The 16,620-nt window shown below is 45.8% G+C and overlaps 1 protein-coding gene across 1 annotated transcript in view; it reads right to left on the bottom strand.

Annotated features, from left to right (window-relative positions):
- Positions 1-16,620, bottom strand: part of CPS1 (carbamoyl-phosphate synthase 1) — a 178,035-nt gene that overhangs the window by 79,214 nt on the left and 82,201 nt on the right. The window contains exons 17-21 of the mRNA XM_029068816.2: positions 13,723-13,851; positions 10,686-10,830; positions 8,380-8,590; positions 4,613-4,811; positions 785-961 (exon numbers count right to left, since the gene is read on the bottom strand). Of these exons, the coding sequence (XP_028924649.1) occupies positions 785-961; positions 4,613-4,811; positions 8,380-8,590; positions 10,686-10,830; positions 13,723-13,851 (861 nt within the window). The remainder of the gene's footprint in view (positions 1-784; positions 962-4,612; positions 4,812-8,379; positions 8,591-10,685; positions 10,831-13,722; positions 13,852-16,620) is intronic.

Genomic DNA, 16,620 nt, shown 5'->3' with positions numbered 1-16,620 from the left:
ACAGGTCTCCACCAAACCCCTCAATAAGTGGATGAGATTCCAAGAGTCTATTTATTCCATTTAATGGCACCTACAAGGGACTCTCGGGGCTTGGCCAAGTTAACGAAGTCCCACCCCAGCTGTAACCATGCTGACCAGAGAGGTAACCTCTTTAGAGCTCCAGGTGGGGCTAAGGTACACAGCAGCCATGCACAGTCTGACCAACTAAGATTTAGGAGAATTGGTGCAGGTTGAAGCAATGTGGAACTTAAATTTCCTTGTTTGGAAGGTAAATTGGGTTCACTTTATAGGAATTCCCTGTCCACTGTTTTTCCAAGTAAAGGGAGAAAGAGCTATACAGTTACAAACAGGGATATGATCACCCTATGAATCTCTTGGATATTTTGAAAAATCAAGCCTACAAATGAAGAATTAAGCACATTTGAATTAACTTACAGCAAAAACCCTCTTGTTTTGGAAGATTATCTCGCCACTGACCCCTTCCACATATTCTCCCTCTGGTATGGAACTCTCATAAACACAAAACAACCACTCTCCCCACTTTCAAAGCCTTATTAGGATCACTTCTCTTCCAAGAGGCCTTCCCTAATTAAGTCTTTTCTCCTAACTCCCTCTCCCATCTGCATTATCTATGCTCCTTTGGGGAGGGAACTATCTACCAACTCTGTTGCAGTCTCCCAGGTGCTCTGAATAGTGCTCCACTCACAGTAAACTTTCGATAAATACCACTGATTGATGGAGTGCTAAAAGTGAAACAAAACATCAGCCCACAAACCAGACTTACCTTGGCAATAGCATAGATGCGGGTGCTGGATGGGTCAGAAAGTTCCTTTTTGAGGTCCAGGTTGGATGCCCAGTCTTTGTTCATCGGCAGGCGGGTTGAGAAGCCATCCACCGAGGGGTGGCACATTCTCAGAGCCTTCTGGAAGCTCTCCTCAAACGTACGTCCAATCGCCATAACCTGCAGTGGAAATTAAACTTCACGTTAGCAGAAGCGGTAAACTCTGGTTTCCTTGAGAGGTGGGGATGGACCCAGAGGGAAAGTAGAGGAAAAATAAGCTTGCATTTGAGAGTCTTCAGGGCAGGGAACAGAAAAGGCCTTTCCCAATTAATTTCTAATCTTCACCTCATGACTCAACTTCGATGTCAGCACTGTCACCCTGCCTAAACACACTTTCTCACAATGCTATGTGCTATGAAATATAAATTACATGTGATTTATTGTTAATAGTCAATATTGGATGCTATCTAAAACTCTTTTTAGTCATCTTACCTTAAAATGAAGAGTAAATGAGAAAATTTTGGCCTCGTATATTAGCAAATGAGCTGCACTACGGTATTAGTGGAAAGAGTGTGAACAAAATGCCAGAGTTCATTTGTATGCATTGGACAGCTAATGGGTAATTAGCTAATTAGATCAATAATTAATCCATTTTGCTTCATTTCATTCCACTTGAAAGTTCGCAGGAGATAACATTATTTGGAGACTACTGCCAATTTACAAGTTTAAGAATCAACTTCTTCCTGTTTTCAGACAACAGGTGTTTTCAGTGCAGAAACCCCTTCCCCCACCCCTACTCCCGACCCTAGCACCCAAAGTAATGACTCCCTGCAGGGATCACCCTGTCCAATGGGAGCATTCATTCATTCCATTGTATTTATTGAGCACTTACTGTGTGCAGAGCACTGTTCTAAGCATTTGCAAAGTACAATTCAGCAACAGAGATAATCCCTACCCAACAACGGGTTCACAGTCTAGAGGTGGGGAGACGGACATCAAAACAAGTAAACAGTCATCAATAGCATCAATATAAACAAATAGAATTATATATACACATCACTAATAAAATAAATAGAATAATAAATATGTACATATATACACAAGTGCTGGGGGGTGGGGAAGGGGATAGAGCAGAGGGAGGGAGTCGGGGTGATGGAGAGGGGATGAGGAGCAGAGGAAAATGGGGGCTTAGTCTGAGAAGGCCTCCTGGAGGAGGTGATCTTTCATTAGGACTTTGAAGGGGGGAAGTGTGCTAGTTTGGAGGATTTGAGGAGAAAGGGCATTCCAGGCCAGAGGTAAGACATGGGCCAGAGAGGACCCAAATCATCTTCTGATCAAAACAGACACTGAACAGGAACTGTCAGCTGGATCAGGAGCCTAGGCTTCAGATTTGAAAGCCTCAGTGGTCTCTTTCTCTCACATACAAACTATGTATTTTGGTTACACCTTTTCAAGTTATCACCTATAAAACAAGGTGACCCAGAAAGTTTTGTCTAAGCTCCTTATGGCCAGGGAATGTGCCTACTAACTCCATTATACTATACTCTCCCAAGCATTTAGTACAGTGTTCTGCACACAGCAAGTGCTCAATAAATACCACTGATTGATAAAGAAATGCTCAACTTACGGAGTCCAGAGCACTGCAGTGAATGCTTGGGAGAGTATAACAGAGTTTACAATCTAGTGGAGGAGACAGACACTAAAATAAATTACAGGTCGGAAGGCAACCAAGTATAAGGATGTGGATATAAGTGCTGTAGGAGGTTGGGTGAGTACTTAAGTGCTCAGGAGGTATGGACTTCAGGGTTTAGTACAGTGCTCTGCACACAGTAAGTGCTCAATATGACTGACTGACTTCATACACAGGCTTTGCAGAAGGGAGAGGCTCAGGTGAGAAGAAGAAAGGTTATTCAGAAAAGGCTTCCTGGAGGAGATGTGATTTTATCAGGTCTTTGAAAATGATGGAGGCTGATGATCTATCAGATATGAAGGAGGAGGGCAGTCCAGTCTGGAGGGAAGATGTGAGCAGGGTGTTGTAGTACAGTGAGTAGGATGGTAGTACAAGAGTGAAGTGTGAAGGTTGGGTTGTAGCAGCAGAAGAGTGAGGCTCGTTAGGAGGGAGAGGGCTGATTGAGTGCCTTATAGATGATGGTGATTAGTTTCCACTTAATTTGGAGATGGATGGGCCATGTGAGATTCCTAAGGAGTGAGGAGACATGCAAAGAGCTTATTTTAGAACAATGATCAGGGCAACAGAGTGAAATACAGACTGGAGAGGAGAGAGAAGCTGGAGGCAGAAAGGTCAGCGAGGAGGCTAATGCAGTAGTCAAGATGGGCTGTGACAACCACTTGGACCAGTGTGGTGGTAGTTTAGATGGAGAGGAAGGGGCGGCTCCTGGATATGTGAAAATAGAACTGGCAGAATTTGTTGACTGAATATGTGGGTTGAAAGAGAGAGATGAGTCGAGATTTTCTATTTCTGCTCCTGTCTTGAGGGCGGAGAAAACGAAGACAAACAGATGGATCAAGGAAAATCTCAATCATCCCAGTCAGCTCTTCGTATATAGGTTCATTTTTCCCTTGTCTGTTCAAACCAGTTTCTTCTCTTACATTGACATCCTAGAGATGAAGGCCCTAGCTAGCTGGATCCTCAGATAGGGAATGCCCCCACCCTACCCTGGATCAAAAGTAATGTGGTAGGGACAAGGGAGAGAGCTGCCTCTAGTTCTTCCTCCTGGCCCTACAGGATCTGTCATCATGTGCTCTTCTGAGGCTCTAAGGGCCTGCTGCATGGGAAAGGTGCTGCCCCACACTGTCACTGAGATTCCCATCAGCCCTTGCCCCGACTTCAGAAAAGACAAATATCAGCAGCAGGACTTCAGAAATTTTAGAATGTTGGAAAGGCTGGTGCTGTGACTTTTCTGGCTATTGGACTGAGCCACAAGGGGTCTGAAACCCTGTTCCTATAGTCATGATACCCTATTTTCCCTGGGGTACTTGTCATCCTTATTTATAATTTTAATTTTCATCTTTCCTCTGTCTTCAATTGCCTCTCACCCTTCACTCTTAGAATGTGAGGCTATTGGGACCAAGGACCATGTCTAATTCTAATCTATTAGTTTGTTTTTTCCAGTTTAGTATAGTGCTTTTCATCCAGTACTATTGGCAAGTACTACTTCTACTGCTTCTCAGCCTCCTGTCTCTCCCCACTCCAGTCCCTTCTTCACTCTGCCGCCCAGATCATTTTTCTCCAAAAACATTGAGGCTATGTTTCTCCACTACTCAAGAACCTTTGGTGACTGCCCATCTACTTCCATATCAAATAAAAACTCCTCACCATTGGCTTCAAAGCACTCAGTCACCTTGCTTCCTTCTACCTCCCTAATCTCCTTCTCTAATGCTAACGTTTTCACTGTATCTGCAACACTGCTGACCCTGCCCATCCTGGAATGCCCTCCCTCAAATCCAACAGATACTCTCCCCAACCTCAAAGCCTTGTTGAAGACACATCTCCTCCAAGAGGCCTTCCCTAAGACCCCCTTTCTTCTTCTCCCTCTCCCTTATGCATTGCCCTGACTTGCTCCCTTTGTTCTCCCCCCCTCCCAGCCCCAGAGCACTTATGTACATATCTATCATTTATTTATATGAATGTCTGTTTCCCCCTCTAGACTGTAAGAGTATTGTTGGCAGGGTATGTCTCTGTTTATTGTTGTATTGTACTCCAAGCACTTCGTACTTTGCACACAGTAAGTGCTCAATAAATATGACCGACTGAATGAATGAACAACGAATAGGCTAGAGTGAAGTGAGAACAAGAAACTAGAAACCCACCTCTCCCACGCTCTTCATGGAGCTACCAATTCTGCTGGAAGTACCATGGAAACGGTCAAGATCCCAGCGGGGAATTTTGGTCACCATATAGTCTAGACTGGGTTCAAAGCAGGCCGAAGTCTTTCCAGACACCACGTTCTTAATTTCAGGCAATGGGATTCCTAAGGCAATCTTTGCTGCAATGAACGCCAGTGGATACCTGGAATAGAGTAGAGAAAACATGAACAATCTTTCCATGTAATTTAAAGTGCTGAAAGAGCATATCCCTTTTGGAGAAATAGACCTTGATTTCAGGCCACGGTAGAAAGCAAAATTTAGTCTGTGTTCTAGAAAGCACTGGAAATTTTTCTATGTTTCTGGGTCCTTTAAGTGGCAATAAAATGTATAGGCATATTTCACAAATGGCAAGTAGGGACCTCACATCTCAGCAAGATTGGGATATGTACTTGTCACATGCTGTCTTGACTACTATGTAAGCCTCCCTTTTGACCTCCCTATGTCCAGCCTCTCCTTTCACCAGTTCACATTTCACTCCCCTGCCTGGATCATTATTCTAAAAAAATCGTTCTGTTCCTATCTCCCCACTTCTCAAAAACCTCCAATCAAGCAGAAATTCATCATTGGCTTTAAGGCACTCAATAAGCTCTCTTCCCACTACTTCTGCTAACTCCTATCCAATGACAAGCCAGAAAATTTTGCTTTTCTAATACCAACCTGCTTGGCCTCACCCTCTTTTCTCTCACAACTGACCCCTTGCTTACATGCTCCCTCCTACTTGGAAATCCCTCCGCCTTCACATCACACTCCTCAATTCCCACACCCTACTAAAATCACTTCTCCCAGAAGCATTCTCTGACTAATTTCTCATCTCTCTATTCTGTTTTCCCTCTCTTCTACTTACATACTAAACACTAATACTCGTTCCATCCCAAAGCATTTATGTAACTAGCCTTATACTCTAGTTACTACCCCTGCCATTTCTTGAATGCCCGTCTCAGTAAACTGTAATCTCCTTAAGGGCAGGGAGAGTGTTTACTTACTCTACTGTGCTCTCCCAAGCACTTAGAATGGACTCTGCACATGGTAAGTTCTCAGTAAACATGACTGCTTGATTGATTGATTGATCAGGCCCGAGAAGAGGGAATCTTAATGGAAGAAATCTTTTGTTTGGGCCAGCAAGATGAGAGTTTTCACTTGAGATTTCCAGGCCCCTCTCTCAGGGCCATTAGAAGTTCCTGTGCTGGATTCTGACTAGCTCTCATGGGCACCAGTGAGAGAAGAATCAAAGAAGCCTCAGATTTAGTGGAAAGGAGAAATAGGTGTGGGCATTTTGCAGTGGGGAAGGTATGGAAAGAGTCATCATATTGTGAGTCTGTGGGTTAAAACAGAAACTCCTACCTAGGAATTATTGTTTCGCATTCCTCCAGATACTCATTCAGCTAACACCTTACTTGACTTGCTAAAGAAGGTGAGGAAATGGGAGCTGAACATCTCAAAGTCCCAAAATACCCAAAGGAGCTAGGCCTGGGGCAGGTAGGCAGCAATGTCTCATTGTCCAAGGATCCGGCACAGGAGGGACTTCCTTTCACTCTGGGAGCAACTGACCTCTGTTTGCTCAGTGTGGTTCTGAACACCGGGACAGTTTCCTTGACAAGACTGTCTCCCGAGAGGCATCTATCTAGGCAGTTCACCCAGGAACCAGAGATGCAGTGGAAGAGAGAGGAGTTGACTCTCAGTTCAAGAATGGGACCATTGCCTTCAAACCACCAGGTGAGCCCACACATGCCCAATCAGCTTGTCATAGGGCACCCCCTAGGAGAGTATGATCCGCTGCTTGACCACTGGGGGATATAGACTACCCTTCTGATGGGTCTAGAGGTTAATTCTTTAAAGCAGGAGATGAATACAGGAGACCCATTTGTTCCAGGGTTTAGGGCAAGTTGTGGCCTGGAAAACTGTAAGGAGGTCCTGAGACATAGTAAGCTGAACAGGATGGACCATCTCCATTCTCACTCCTGACACCAATCCCTCCCCCTTTCTTCACTCCCCCCACCTCACCCATTCCCCCAAAGAACAGGTAAATATATAGCAGTAAGACTGCTGAGGAGGTTGAAGCAGCTTCTCACCCAGGATGATTTTGTCTCAAGTGAGAAGTAATAATAATAATAATGTTGGTATTTGTTAAGCACTTACTATGTGCCGAGCACTGTTCTAAGAGCTGGGGTAGACATAGGGGAATCAGGTTGTCCCACGTGGGGCTCACAGTCTTAATCCCCATTTTACAGATGAGGGAACTGAGGCACAGAGAAGTTAAGTGACTTGCCCACAGTCACACAGCCGACAAGTGGCAGAGCTGGGATTCGAACTCATGAGCCCTGACTCCAAAGCCCGTGCTCTTTCCACTGAGCCACGCTGCTTCTCCAGAGTAGCTTGGTCTAGTAGAAAGAGCCTGAGAGTTGAGGGACCTAGGTTCTAATCCTGGCTCCTTGACTGGCCTGCTTTATGAACTTGGTCAAGTTAATGTCTCTATGCCTCAGTTTCCTCATATAAAGAGAAACAGTGTGGTCTAATGAGAGGAGTGTGGGCCTGGGAGTCAGAGGACCTGGGTTCTAACTGCTGGCTTGTCTACAGTGTGACTTGGGCAAGTCACAACTTCTCTGTGCTTCAGTTCACTCATCTGCAAAATGAGGATTCAATAGTTGTTCTCCCTTTTAGTCTGTGAGTCCCATGTGAGACCTGATCATCTTGTATCTACCCCAGTGCTTAGAACTGTGTTTGGCATATATTAAATACTTAAATACCACAATTATTATTATAGAGTTTAAATACCAGTACTCCTTCCTTGTTGACTCTGAACCCATGTGGGACAGGGACTGTTCCCTATCTGCTTATATTATGTCTACCCCAGTATAGCTCAGTTCTTGGCTCAGTGCTGAACAAATAGCACAATTATTTTTTATTAAGCATGGAGGAATCTAAAGACTCTTCCCTGATTGACACTTGTAAACTGCTATTGTTGATTTTTGATTTGTTGCATTCGAACTTGATTTAACCTGGTGAATGTCTTGTTCGATTTGCCTGTCCTTTCTTCATTTAGACAGATAACTGTAAGCCAGAGATATTCTTCAGTTAAAGTCCATTATCATCCCAGTGACCAGTACAGAGTCTTGCACATTTAAAGCACTTAAGCCACGTGAAAAAAATAATTGCCATCATCAACATCATTGTCATCTCACTCACCACTAGTAACTGATATAGATTGTTCATTAACTCCAGGCCAGAACTGTATCTCTTTTGTCTTTTAATATTTTCCACTCTAGAAAAGTTTAAAGCTATTCTGCCTGCTTTTTGGTTAAAACTAAAATTGTAAAAGCATTGGTGATTTGCTGGCTGCCTGTAACTTGCTACAGGGCTCCATAACCTACAGAAGTGCACTGAAGGCTGAAATTAAGGATTAAATTACAGTTCTCCACAGCATCTGCAGAGCACAATTAAGAAGCAGTTTCTGAGCAGCCTGATTTGACCACTCAGATCTTTATTAGCTGATGATTAGGTAACAAAGAAACGCAGCCAGCAATACTGTATGCTTCCAGCTGGCAACCAGCCCATTAATAATGGTAGCCTTAGGGTCCCACAGACAGTTTGAAGCCAATCTAGAGAACTGGGGGATAGATTTCACTACTAGGGATACACTATTCTACTGCCTGCCGATAAAAGTCAATTTTCCACTTGTGGGCACCACCCAAGGCTCACAATCCTGATCTTACCCAGTGGCTTTGGAGGCCAAGGCCGAGCTCCGAGACAGTCTGGCATTCACTTCAATGATGCAGTATTCCATTGAGGTGGGATGCAGGGCAAACTGGATGTTACATTCTCCAACGATGCCCAAATGACGGACCACATTGATGGACGTCTGCCTGAGCATCTGAAACTCCGCATTGCCAAGGGTCTGAGCAGGAGCCACGACGACTGAATCCCCTGAAGGTCCAAGCAAGCAAAGGTTATTGGGAGGACATGCTGGTTCCCTCCAGCTTGCTCATTTCCAAAAGCTTCTTGCAGGGCAGAAGACAGACATCTGATCTTGGATTCTCAACCAAGGCAGAAGGCATTTTGGAGCAAGGAGTCCAACGAGAGCATATAAAGGGCGATCACAAATATAGGTGGACACTTTCATGGGAAGGGGATGTGTCTACTAGCTCTATTGTAAGGTACTCTCCCAACTGCTCTGTACCTGATAAGCACTCAATAAATACCACTGGTTGATTGATTTCAACTCCAGTCTTTGTGCACAATGATTCTCTATTACCCATGGTGGCTAAGAGTGTGGCAAACAGTCTCCCCTATCCTTAGCACAGGCCCTGAATCAGCCATGGGAGTAGATTCCAGAGTGCTTTCAGATAAAGATGAGGCACTGGAAAAGAAGCTTCCACAACCTCCTCCCAAGCCCACAGGAAGGTAAGGCAGTGATGCTCTGAGTCTGGAGGACAGACAGAAGGCCTCAGTCACGTCCTACTCCATTCTAATCCTCCTTGACCTCTCTGCTGCCTTTGACACTGTCGACCATCCCCTCCTCCTCCATACCTTATCTCACCTTGGCTTCACGGACTCCGTCCTCTCCTGGTTCTCCTCTTATCTCTCTGGCCGGTCATTCTCGGTCTCCTTCGCTGGAGCCTCCTCCCCCTCCCATCCTTTAACTGTTGGAGTTCCTCAAGGGTCAGTTCTTGGCCCTCTTCTGTTCTCCATTTACACTCACTCCCTCGGTGAACTCATTCGCTCTCATGGCTTTGACTACCATCTCTACGCAGATGACACGCAGATCTACATCTCCGCCCCTGTCCTCTCCCCCTCCCTTCAGGCTCGCATCTCCTCCTGCCTCCAGGACGTCTCCACCTGGATGTCGGCCCGCCACCTAAAACTCAACATGAGCAAGACTGAGCTCCTCATCTTCCCTCCCAAACCCGGTCCTCTCCCAGACTTCTCTATCACCGTGGATGGCACGACCATCCTTCCCGTCTCTCAGGCCCGCAATCTCGGTGTCATCCTTGACTCGTCTCTCTCGTTCACCCCACGCATCCTATCCGTTACCGAGACCTGCCGGTTTCACCTCTACAATATCGCCAAGATCCGCCCTTTCCTCTCCACCCAAACGGCTACCTTATTGCTACAGGTTCTCGTTATATCCCGGCTAGACTACTGTGTCAGCCTTCTCTCTGACCTCCCTTCCTCCTCTCTCGCCCCGCTCCAGTCTATTCTTCACTTCGCTGCCTGGCTCATCTTCCCGCTGAAACGATCTGGGCATGTCACTCCCCTTCTTAAACAACTCCAGTGGTTGCCTATCAACCTCCGCTCCAAACAAAAACTCCTCACTCTAGGCTTCGAGGCTCTCCATCACCTTGCCCCTTCCTACCTCTCCTCCCTTCTCTCTTTCTACCACCCATCCCGCACGCTCCGCTCCTCTGCTGCCCACCTCCTCACCGTCCCTCGGTCTCGCCTATCCCGCCGTCGACCCCTGGGCCACGTCCTCCCGCGGTCCTGGAACGCCCTCCCTCCTCACCTCCGCCAAACTGATTCTCTTCCCCTCTTCAAAACCCTACTTAAAACTCATCTCCTCCAAGAGGCCTTCCCAGACTGAGCTCCTCTACTCCCTCTACTCCCTCTGCCACCCCCCCTTTACCTCTCCGCAGCTAAACCCTCTTTTTCCCCTTTTCCCTCTGCTCCTCCCCCCTCCCTTCCCATCCCCACAGCACCGTACTCGTCCGCTCAACTGTATATATTTCCATTACCCTATTTATTTTGTTAATGAATTGTACATCGCCTTGATTCTATTTAGTTGCCATCGGTTTTTACGAGATGTTCTTCCCCTTGACTCTATTTATTGCCATTGTTCTTGTCTGTCTGTCTCCCCCGATTAGACTGTAAGCCCGTCAAATGGCAGGGACTGTCTCTATCTGTTGCCGACTTGTTCATCCCAAGTGCTTAGTACAGTGCTCTGCACATAGTAAGCGCTCAATAAATACTATTGAATGAATGAATGACCAATCTTTTGTTCTTCCCTAGGAAAAGGATGCTGTACCTGTGTGGACCCCCATGGCGTCAACGTTCTCCATGTTACAGACAGTGACACAGTTATCTGCTGAATCTCTCACGATCTCAAACTCAATCTCCTTCCAGCCCGTCACAGATCTCTCCACCAGAATCTGGTTGGTCATGGCAAAGGCCTAGGAATTTGGAGAGAATTTTAGATGATGAAGAGGGAGAAAGAAGATATCAAACATCTCTCACGTGGTCTCTGGCAAAAATAAGTGGTTTCTCAAATTCCCCATTTATCATTCTGGTAAGCACTGTGTATCAAATACTGGGATAGATACAAGTTATTCAGGTTGGACATAGTCCCTCTCCAACATGAGGCTCTAATACCAACCTACTCACTGTGCCTCATATAAGTTGGAGAGAGAATCCTCCTTTTGCAGATGGGGGAACTGAGGCCCAGAGAAGTTGAGTAACTCACCCAAGATAATATAGCAAGCATTTAGCGTGGCTGGAATTAGAACTCAGGTATTCTGACTCCTGGAGGCCTGTGCTCTTTCCCCTAGACCACACTGCTTCTCTTTTAGAGAGTGCTTTGGGTGTCAGAGGCTTATCCTGGCCAACCCTAAGCCAGTGGTTTAGCCACCATATAAGGAGGTGTGAAGGCAGAATGGACAGGAAAACATTCAGCATCGTGTTGTTGATAGAGCATGGGCCTGGGAGTCTGAAGGTCATAGGTTCTAATCCCACCTCTGCCACTTGTCTGCTGTGAGACCTTGGGCAAGTCACTTCACTTCTATGGGCCTAGTTACCTCATCTGTAAAATGGGGATTGAGACTGTGAAAATGGGGATTGAAACGGTTAGCCCCAAGTCGGACAGGGACTGTGACCAAACCGATTTGCTTGTAACCACCCCAGCACCTAGTACAGAGCACTTAAATACCACATTATTACACCCAACACTATGGCTAGTGAATCAGCTCAGTTTTCATTATTTGGCACCACTCTCCAATTGCTGGATTATCAACCTCATTTAATAAAAAAAATGTGAGTAATAGAACAATCAACATGAGTAAGGGGAAAAATAAAATGCAAAAAATGTAGAAAAATGAACAGATAGAGTGCTCAGTAGAGTGCAAATTCCAGTATGTGTTAGATGAAGAGAAAGATGACAGTGATGATGGTGCTAGTAGTGATTACCAGAAAAAGGCAGCAAGAAAAAAAATTAAGAATTTTACAAAGAAATCCAAGTTTATTATTGTTCTGGTAAATCACTCCCTTTGAATCAGTGTGACTGCTGTAAAAATGCAAGAGTAGATAGATATAAATGGATCTAATTATCATGATGATTATTATTCATATTCATTTGGCTCCCTTAATGCACAAGATTCTGAAAAGAAATTACAGAAGGCTCTGCTTCAGCTCTCTGCCCCCTCAGTGGCAAAATACACCACAGCAGCCCGCCCAATCCTTTGTCTTGGAAATAGTTACATCTAGGGGAATGGGAAGGAGGAGTCTTCTTCCAGTCCTATAGAATCATGTTAATTGAGTTGGCCTGCTCCCCACAACCTCTTCACCATCCTCTCCCTCCTCCCCCCAAAAAAAATCACCCAGGAAAGATACAAGAAACCATAAAGCACTCTTTAAATTCAAGGGGCCATTCTGATGTTATCTGATTGTTATCGCTAACATCAGTCATCATCATTACTATTATTATTACGTTTTCAATGGCATTGCTTAGTGAGTTGCTAGTGTGCCATAATGAATGCTGCTTAAATTTGTGTCTCCGTGATGTAAAATATTACCACCGAAAGCACAGGTGATTTAACACTGAGAAAAACAGAGACATTAAGATCTTTCGATTGACAATTAGAGTGGCATTTAGGTAACTGAATATCAACCTTTCCCCAACTCTCTTTTTTTTTTCAGGCCATTTAGATTATACACAGTGCAGGCACCATATATAGTTTTATGTTTTACAGTGCAAAGCATATTTTAGCACTGAATATGTAGTCTTTAAATAAAAACAATGGAATTTTCTTTTCTATCATGCTTGGGAACTGAAACAACTAGCCATATATCAGCATTTTTTGGATTTTGAACAACCAGTCTCACAAGTCCAAAGCCGTCCTTATTTTCACCCTTTCAAAAATAAAATCTGAGTTGCTGATGTGTAAGTTTGTTATTAAGGTCGAATGTCTGAACGTGGGTAATCTTGGTAATCATCTGTTTCCCGCTGTGCTTTTCAAAATAAAGATCATTTAGAAGCTATATCCTTGCTTTGCCCAAAAAAGAAACCAAGGAAATAGCTACTGACTCATATTTGTACTGTGCTCTTCTTCCAAGGCTAAATACTCCCTGCAAAACCTGTGTGTTGCAATTTCATGACAGGAATTTGAACAAGAATTAGCTGCAGACAGTTTACAAAGGCATCTAGATTTTCTGACCATTCAGCCTCTCATTCTAATGATAGTTGCCGTCTAACCTCAACAACTGAGGTTAACCCTCATTTCGTTGTTTCTAAATTATTTACGTTTCATGAAAGTAAATCCAGAAAGCGATTAAGGAATGGAAATTTAACAAAGAAACCAATTTTGGTTTCCCTGAATGTGTGGGGGTGGGGAGGTGGGGGGGAAGGAGTGGAAGGGAGTAGTCGTCTTCAATAGTTGACGCTTCTAAAATTTTTGTCTCCAGTTCAGCTCTGCATAGATCTTGCACCTGAGCTTCAAATAGAGAAATGTCTGTTTGTGATCCCACTTCAAACTCTACTTGATTTTCTGGAGAGCAGCAAGTTAAAAATAGACAGTTGGGCTTCCTTTCAACCAAAATTGCCTAGGTATGTGCAAGAATGAGGAGTGATTTGGGACGGAATTGAGCAGCAGAGAAAGATGAAATTTGATGGGAACATCAGGCCTCTAAAATCTAGAGATTGCAAGGAAGACAGATATAACAAAATGATACAACTGAGAGGGAATGTGAACAAGGGTTAGGGAAAACACTTAGGATTCGACCAGACTGATGGATGCTACTTGCAAAGATATTCTTAATTACATTATTTTGATTTCCTCTCCCGGAGTGCATACCTTAGTGCCCAGGTCTATCAGGCTTTCCTTGTTGGGGCAGATTCCTGATCCTAAGCCTCCTAGGGCATAGGCGGAGCGAATCATGACCGGATAGCCAATCTTATCTGCGGCCTTCAGAGCATCATCCATCTAGAAACAAGAAAGAGTTGAGAGCTAAAATTGACCATTCCTATCCATTTCTTGGCCCAAGGACAGTGAGCAGCTAGAAGAGAAGAAGGGATTAAGGACAAAAGATGAAGTTTGTCGATAAGTTCTAGTTTCTCACTCTCAGAAAATTGTTTTTCAGACCACAGATACACCACAGTGACATTCTTTGTTGAACTAGAAGAGGAAGAGTTGGGGTTTTTTTTATTCTTTGATAGGATCTTTTGATTTCTGTCCCTGTAGTAAACACTAGCATTTTGAGAACGGAATCCATATTTGAATTTTAAATTGTCCTTAAGAAATAATGTCTGTATATTCTGGGGCATCTGACTCTGAGGGTTACATCAGAAGAGTGATGATGGTAATGACCAACAGAACTCCTACCTGAAAGTGCCTAATACCAAAAAGGAACATTTTTCTTCTTTTCAGTGTCTTAACACTGCTGCCTGGTGATTCCATGGGAATTTTAAGGCAAAGCAAGGAAAATAACTACAGCAACTTATGAAATTGAGGTTGGAATCAAGTCCAGCATTTAGTATAATATCTCGCCATTGTAGGCAGGAAATATGTCTACCAACTCTGTTGCATTGTACTCTCCCTGGTGCTTAGAACAGTGCTCTGCATACATTAAGCACTCTAAATACTATTAATGCATAGTAAGTGCTTAACAAATACCATTAATAATTTTTAAAAGGTTCCAGTATACCATCTTGGGGCTTTCTCTTTGCTATCGTGTCATATAGATTGTAAGCCCCACTCTGCCTGAGGCGGCCATTTTGGGAAGGCCTCACTCCCTCTTCCCTCTTGAGGTGATTCATCTCTCCCGCCCCCGCCCCGGGCGACGACGTCATTGTTCTCACCATGTTACCTTACCTTAGCCGCCGCCTACAGCCGCCACCCACCCCGGACAACCTCAGGGCCCCCCCGCCGCCACAGGGTTATTTGGTCATGAGCTCTGGGACTCTCTTGGCCGCTGGCCGCTTGACTTGGAGTCTGATTGGGTAGGGTCGGCTCGTCCCCCGACCCTGGTCATCGCCTGCTTATTAACACTATTGTAGTGTGCCTTACTGTAGCATGTTGCTATATTAGCGATCTCGCTTGTCATTGTTTATTGTCGTCAGACTTTGAATTTGATCAGGTCGCCCCTTAATCGAGTCTACCCCTGACCATCACCCCTTTTATTAACACGACTATATTGTATCATACTGTATCATGTTGCTATATTAGCACTACTGTATTGTATCATACTGTATCATGTTGCTATATTACCGATTTCGTTTATTACTGTTTATTGTTGTCAGTGCTGCCACCCACCTCTCTGGCCTCGCCATGTCCCTCCTCCCCCCCCCTCGCGCCCCTTCCTATCCTCCCCTTCCCCTTCCCCTCTCTCTCAGCTCTTTCCCGCTCTCTCCTCTGTCTCCTCCCCCCCTCCCCTCTCCCACCCTAGAACCCCACTTTACCAGCGCTACCCCTCTTCCCCCTCCCCCTACTCTCCCTCCCACCAAGCCCCCTCCTCACCCCCTCCCCCTTTCTCTCTTCCCCACCCACGCCCCATCCCAGTCCTACTGTCCCACCGCTACCCCTCATCCCCCTCTCCCCATCCAGGGCCCCACCACCTCCTTCCCATCCAAACCCTCCCCTTCCCCCGCCCTTCCCTCCCTCTCCCCCTTGCACCCACAGCTACTTTCAAGTGTGGCCTCTGGAACCCCCGCTCTATTACAGGTAAACTACCTTTCATCCATGACCTTTTCCTCTCCCGCTCTCTCCTCCTCCTCGCCCTTTCAGAAACGTGGCTCACTCCCGAAGACACGGTCTCCGCCGCTGCTCTCTCCAGCGGAGGCCTCTCCTTCTCCCACTCCCCCAGACTCACCGGTAAGGGAGGAGTCGTCGGCTTCCTCCTCTCACCCTGTTGCCGCTTCTGCACTATCCCTCCTCCCCCCTCCCTCTCCTTCCCCTCCTTCGAAGCCCATATCATTCGCCTCTACCACCCTCTCCAGATACTTGTCGCTGTCATCTACCGCCCTCCCGGTCCCACCTCCGACTTCTTCAACCACCTTGACCCCTTTCTCACCTTCCTTCTCTCTGCCCACTCTGATCCTCGGAGACTTCAACATCCATATAGACGTACCCGATGACTCCTCTACCGCCCACCTGCTATCCCTCCTCGACTCTGCTGACCTCCTCCTCCACCATACCGCGCCCACTCACCGACTCGGTCACACCCTTGATCTCGTCATCTCCTACCACTGCACTATCTCCTCCCTCACCAACTCTGAAATCCCTCTCTCTGACCATAACCTTCTCACCTGCCTCATCTCTCACACTCCCTCCCCCTGCAAATCTTCGCTACTGCGCCACAGAGACCTCCGCTCTCTTGATCCCATCTGTCTTTCCAAAAGCATCTCTCCTCACCTTGCCGCCCTGTCCTCACTTCCCACTCTCGATGATCAGGTCTCCGCTCTCAACTCCACCCTCTCTACTCATCTCGATTCTCTCGCCCCCCTTTCCCTCCGCCGCTCTCGCTCCACTAACCCACAGCCCTGGATCACCTCCTCTGTCCACCTCCTACGCTCCTATGTTCGAGCTGAGCACTGCTGGCGAAAGTCCAAGCACCAAGCCGACCTCACACACTTCAAATTTATCCTTTCCTGCCTTAACTCTGCCCTCTCCTCAGCCAGGCAAAGCTTCTTCTCCTCCCTCATCGACACCCATGCCCGTCACCCCCGCCAATTGTTCCGGACCTTTAACTCTCTC

The sequence above is a fragment of the Ornithorhynchus anatinus genome, chromosome 7 (genome assembly GCF_004115215.2).
Source record: "Ornithorhynchus anatinus isolate Pmale09 chromosome 7, mOrnAna1.pri.v4, whole genome shotgun sequence".
NCBI classification, from domain to species: domain Eukaryota; kingdom Metazoa; phylum Chordata; class Mammalia; order Monotremata; family Ornithorhynchidae; genus Ornithorhynchus; species Ornithorhynchus anatinus.
Note: the sequence above shows the minus strand (reverse complement) of the source record. Positions and strands in the feature narration are given on the sequence as shown.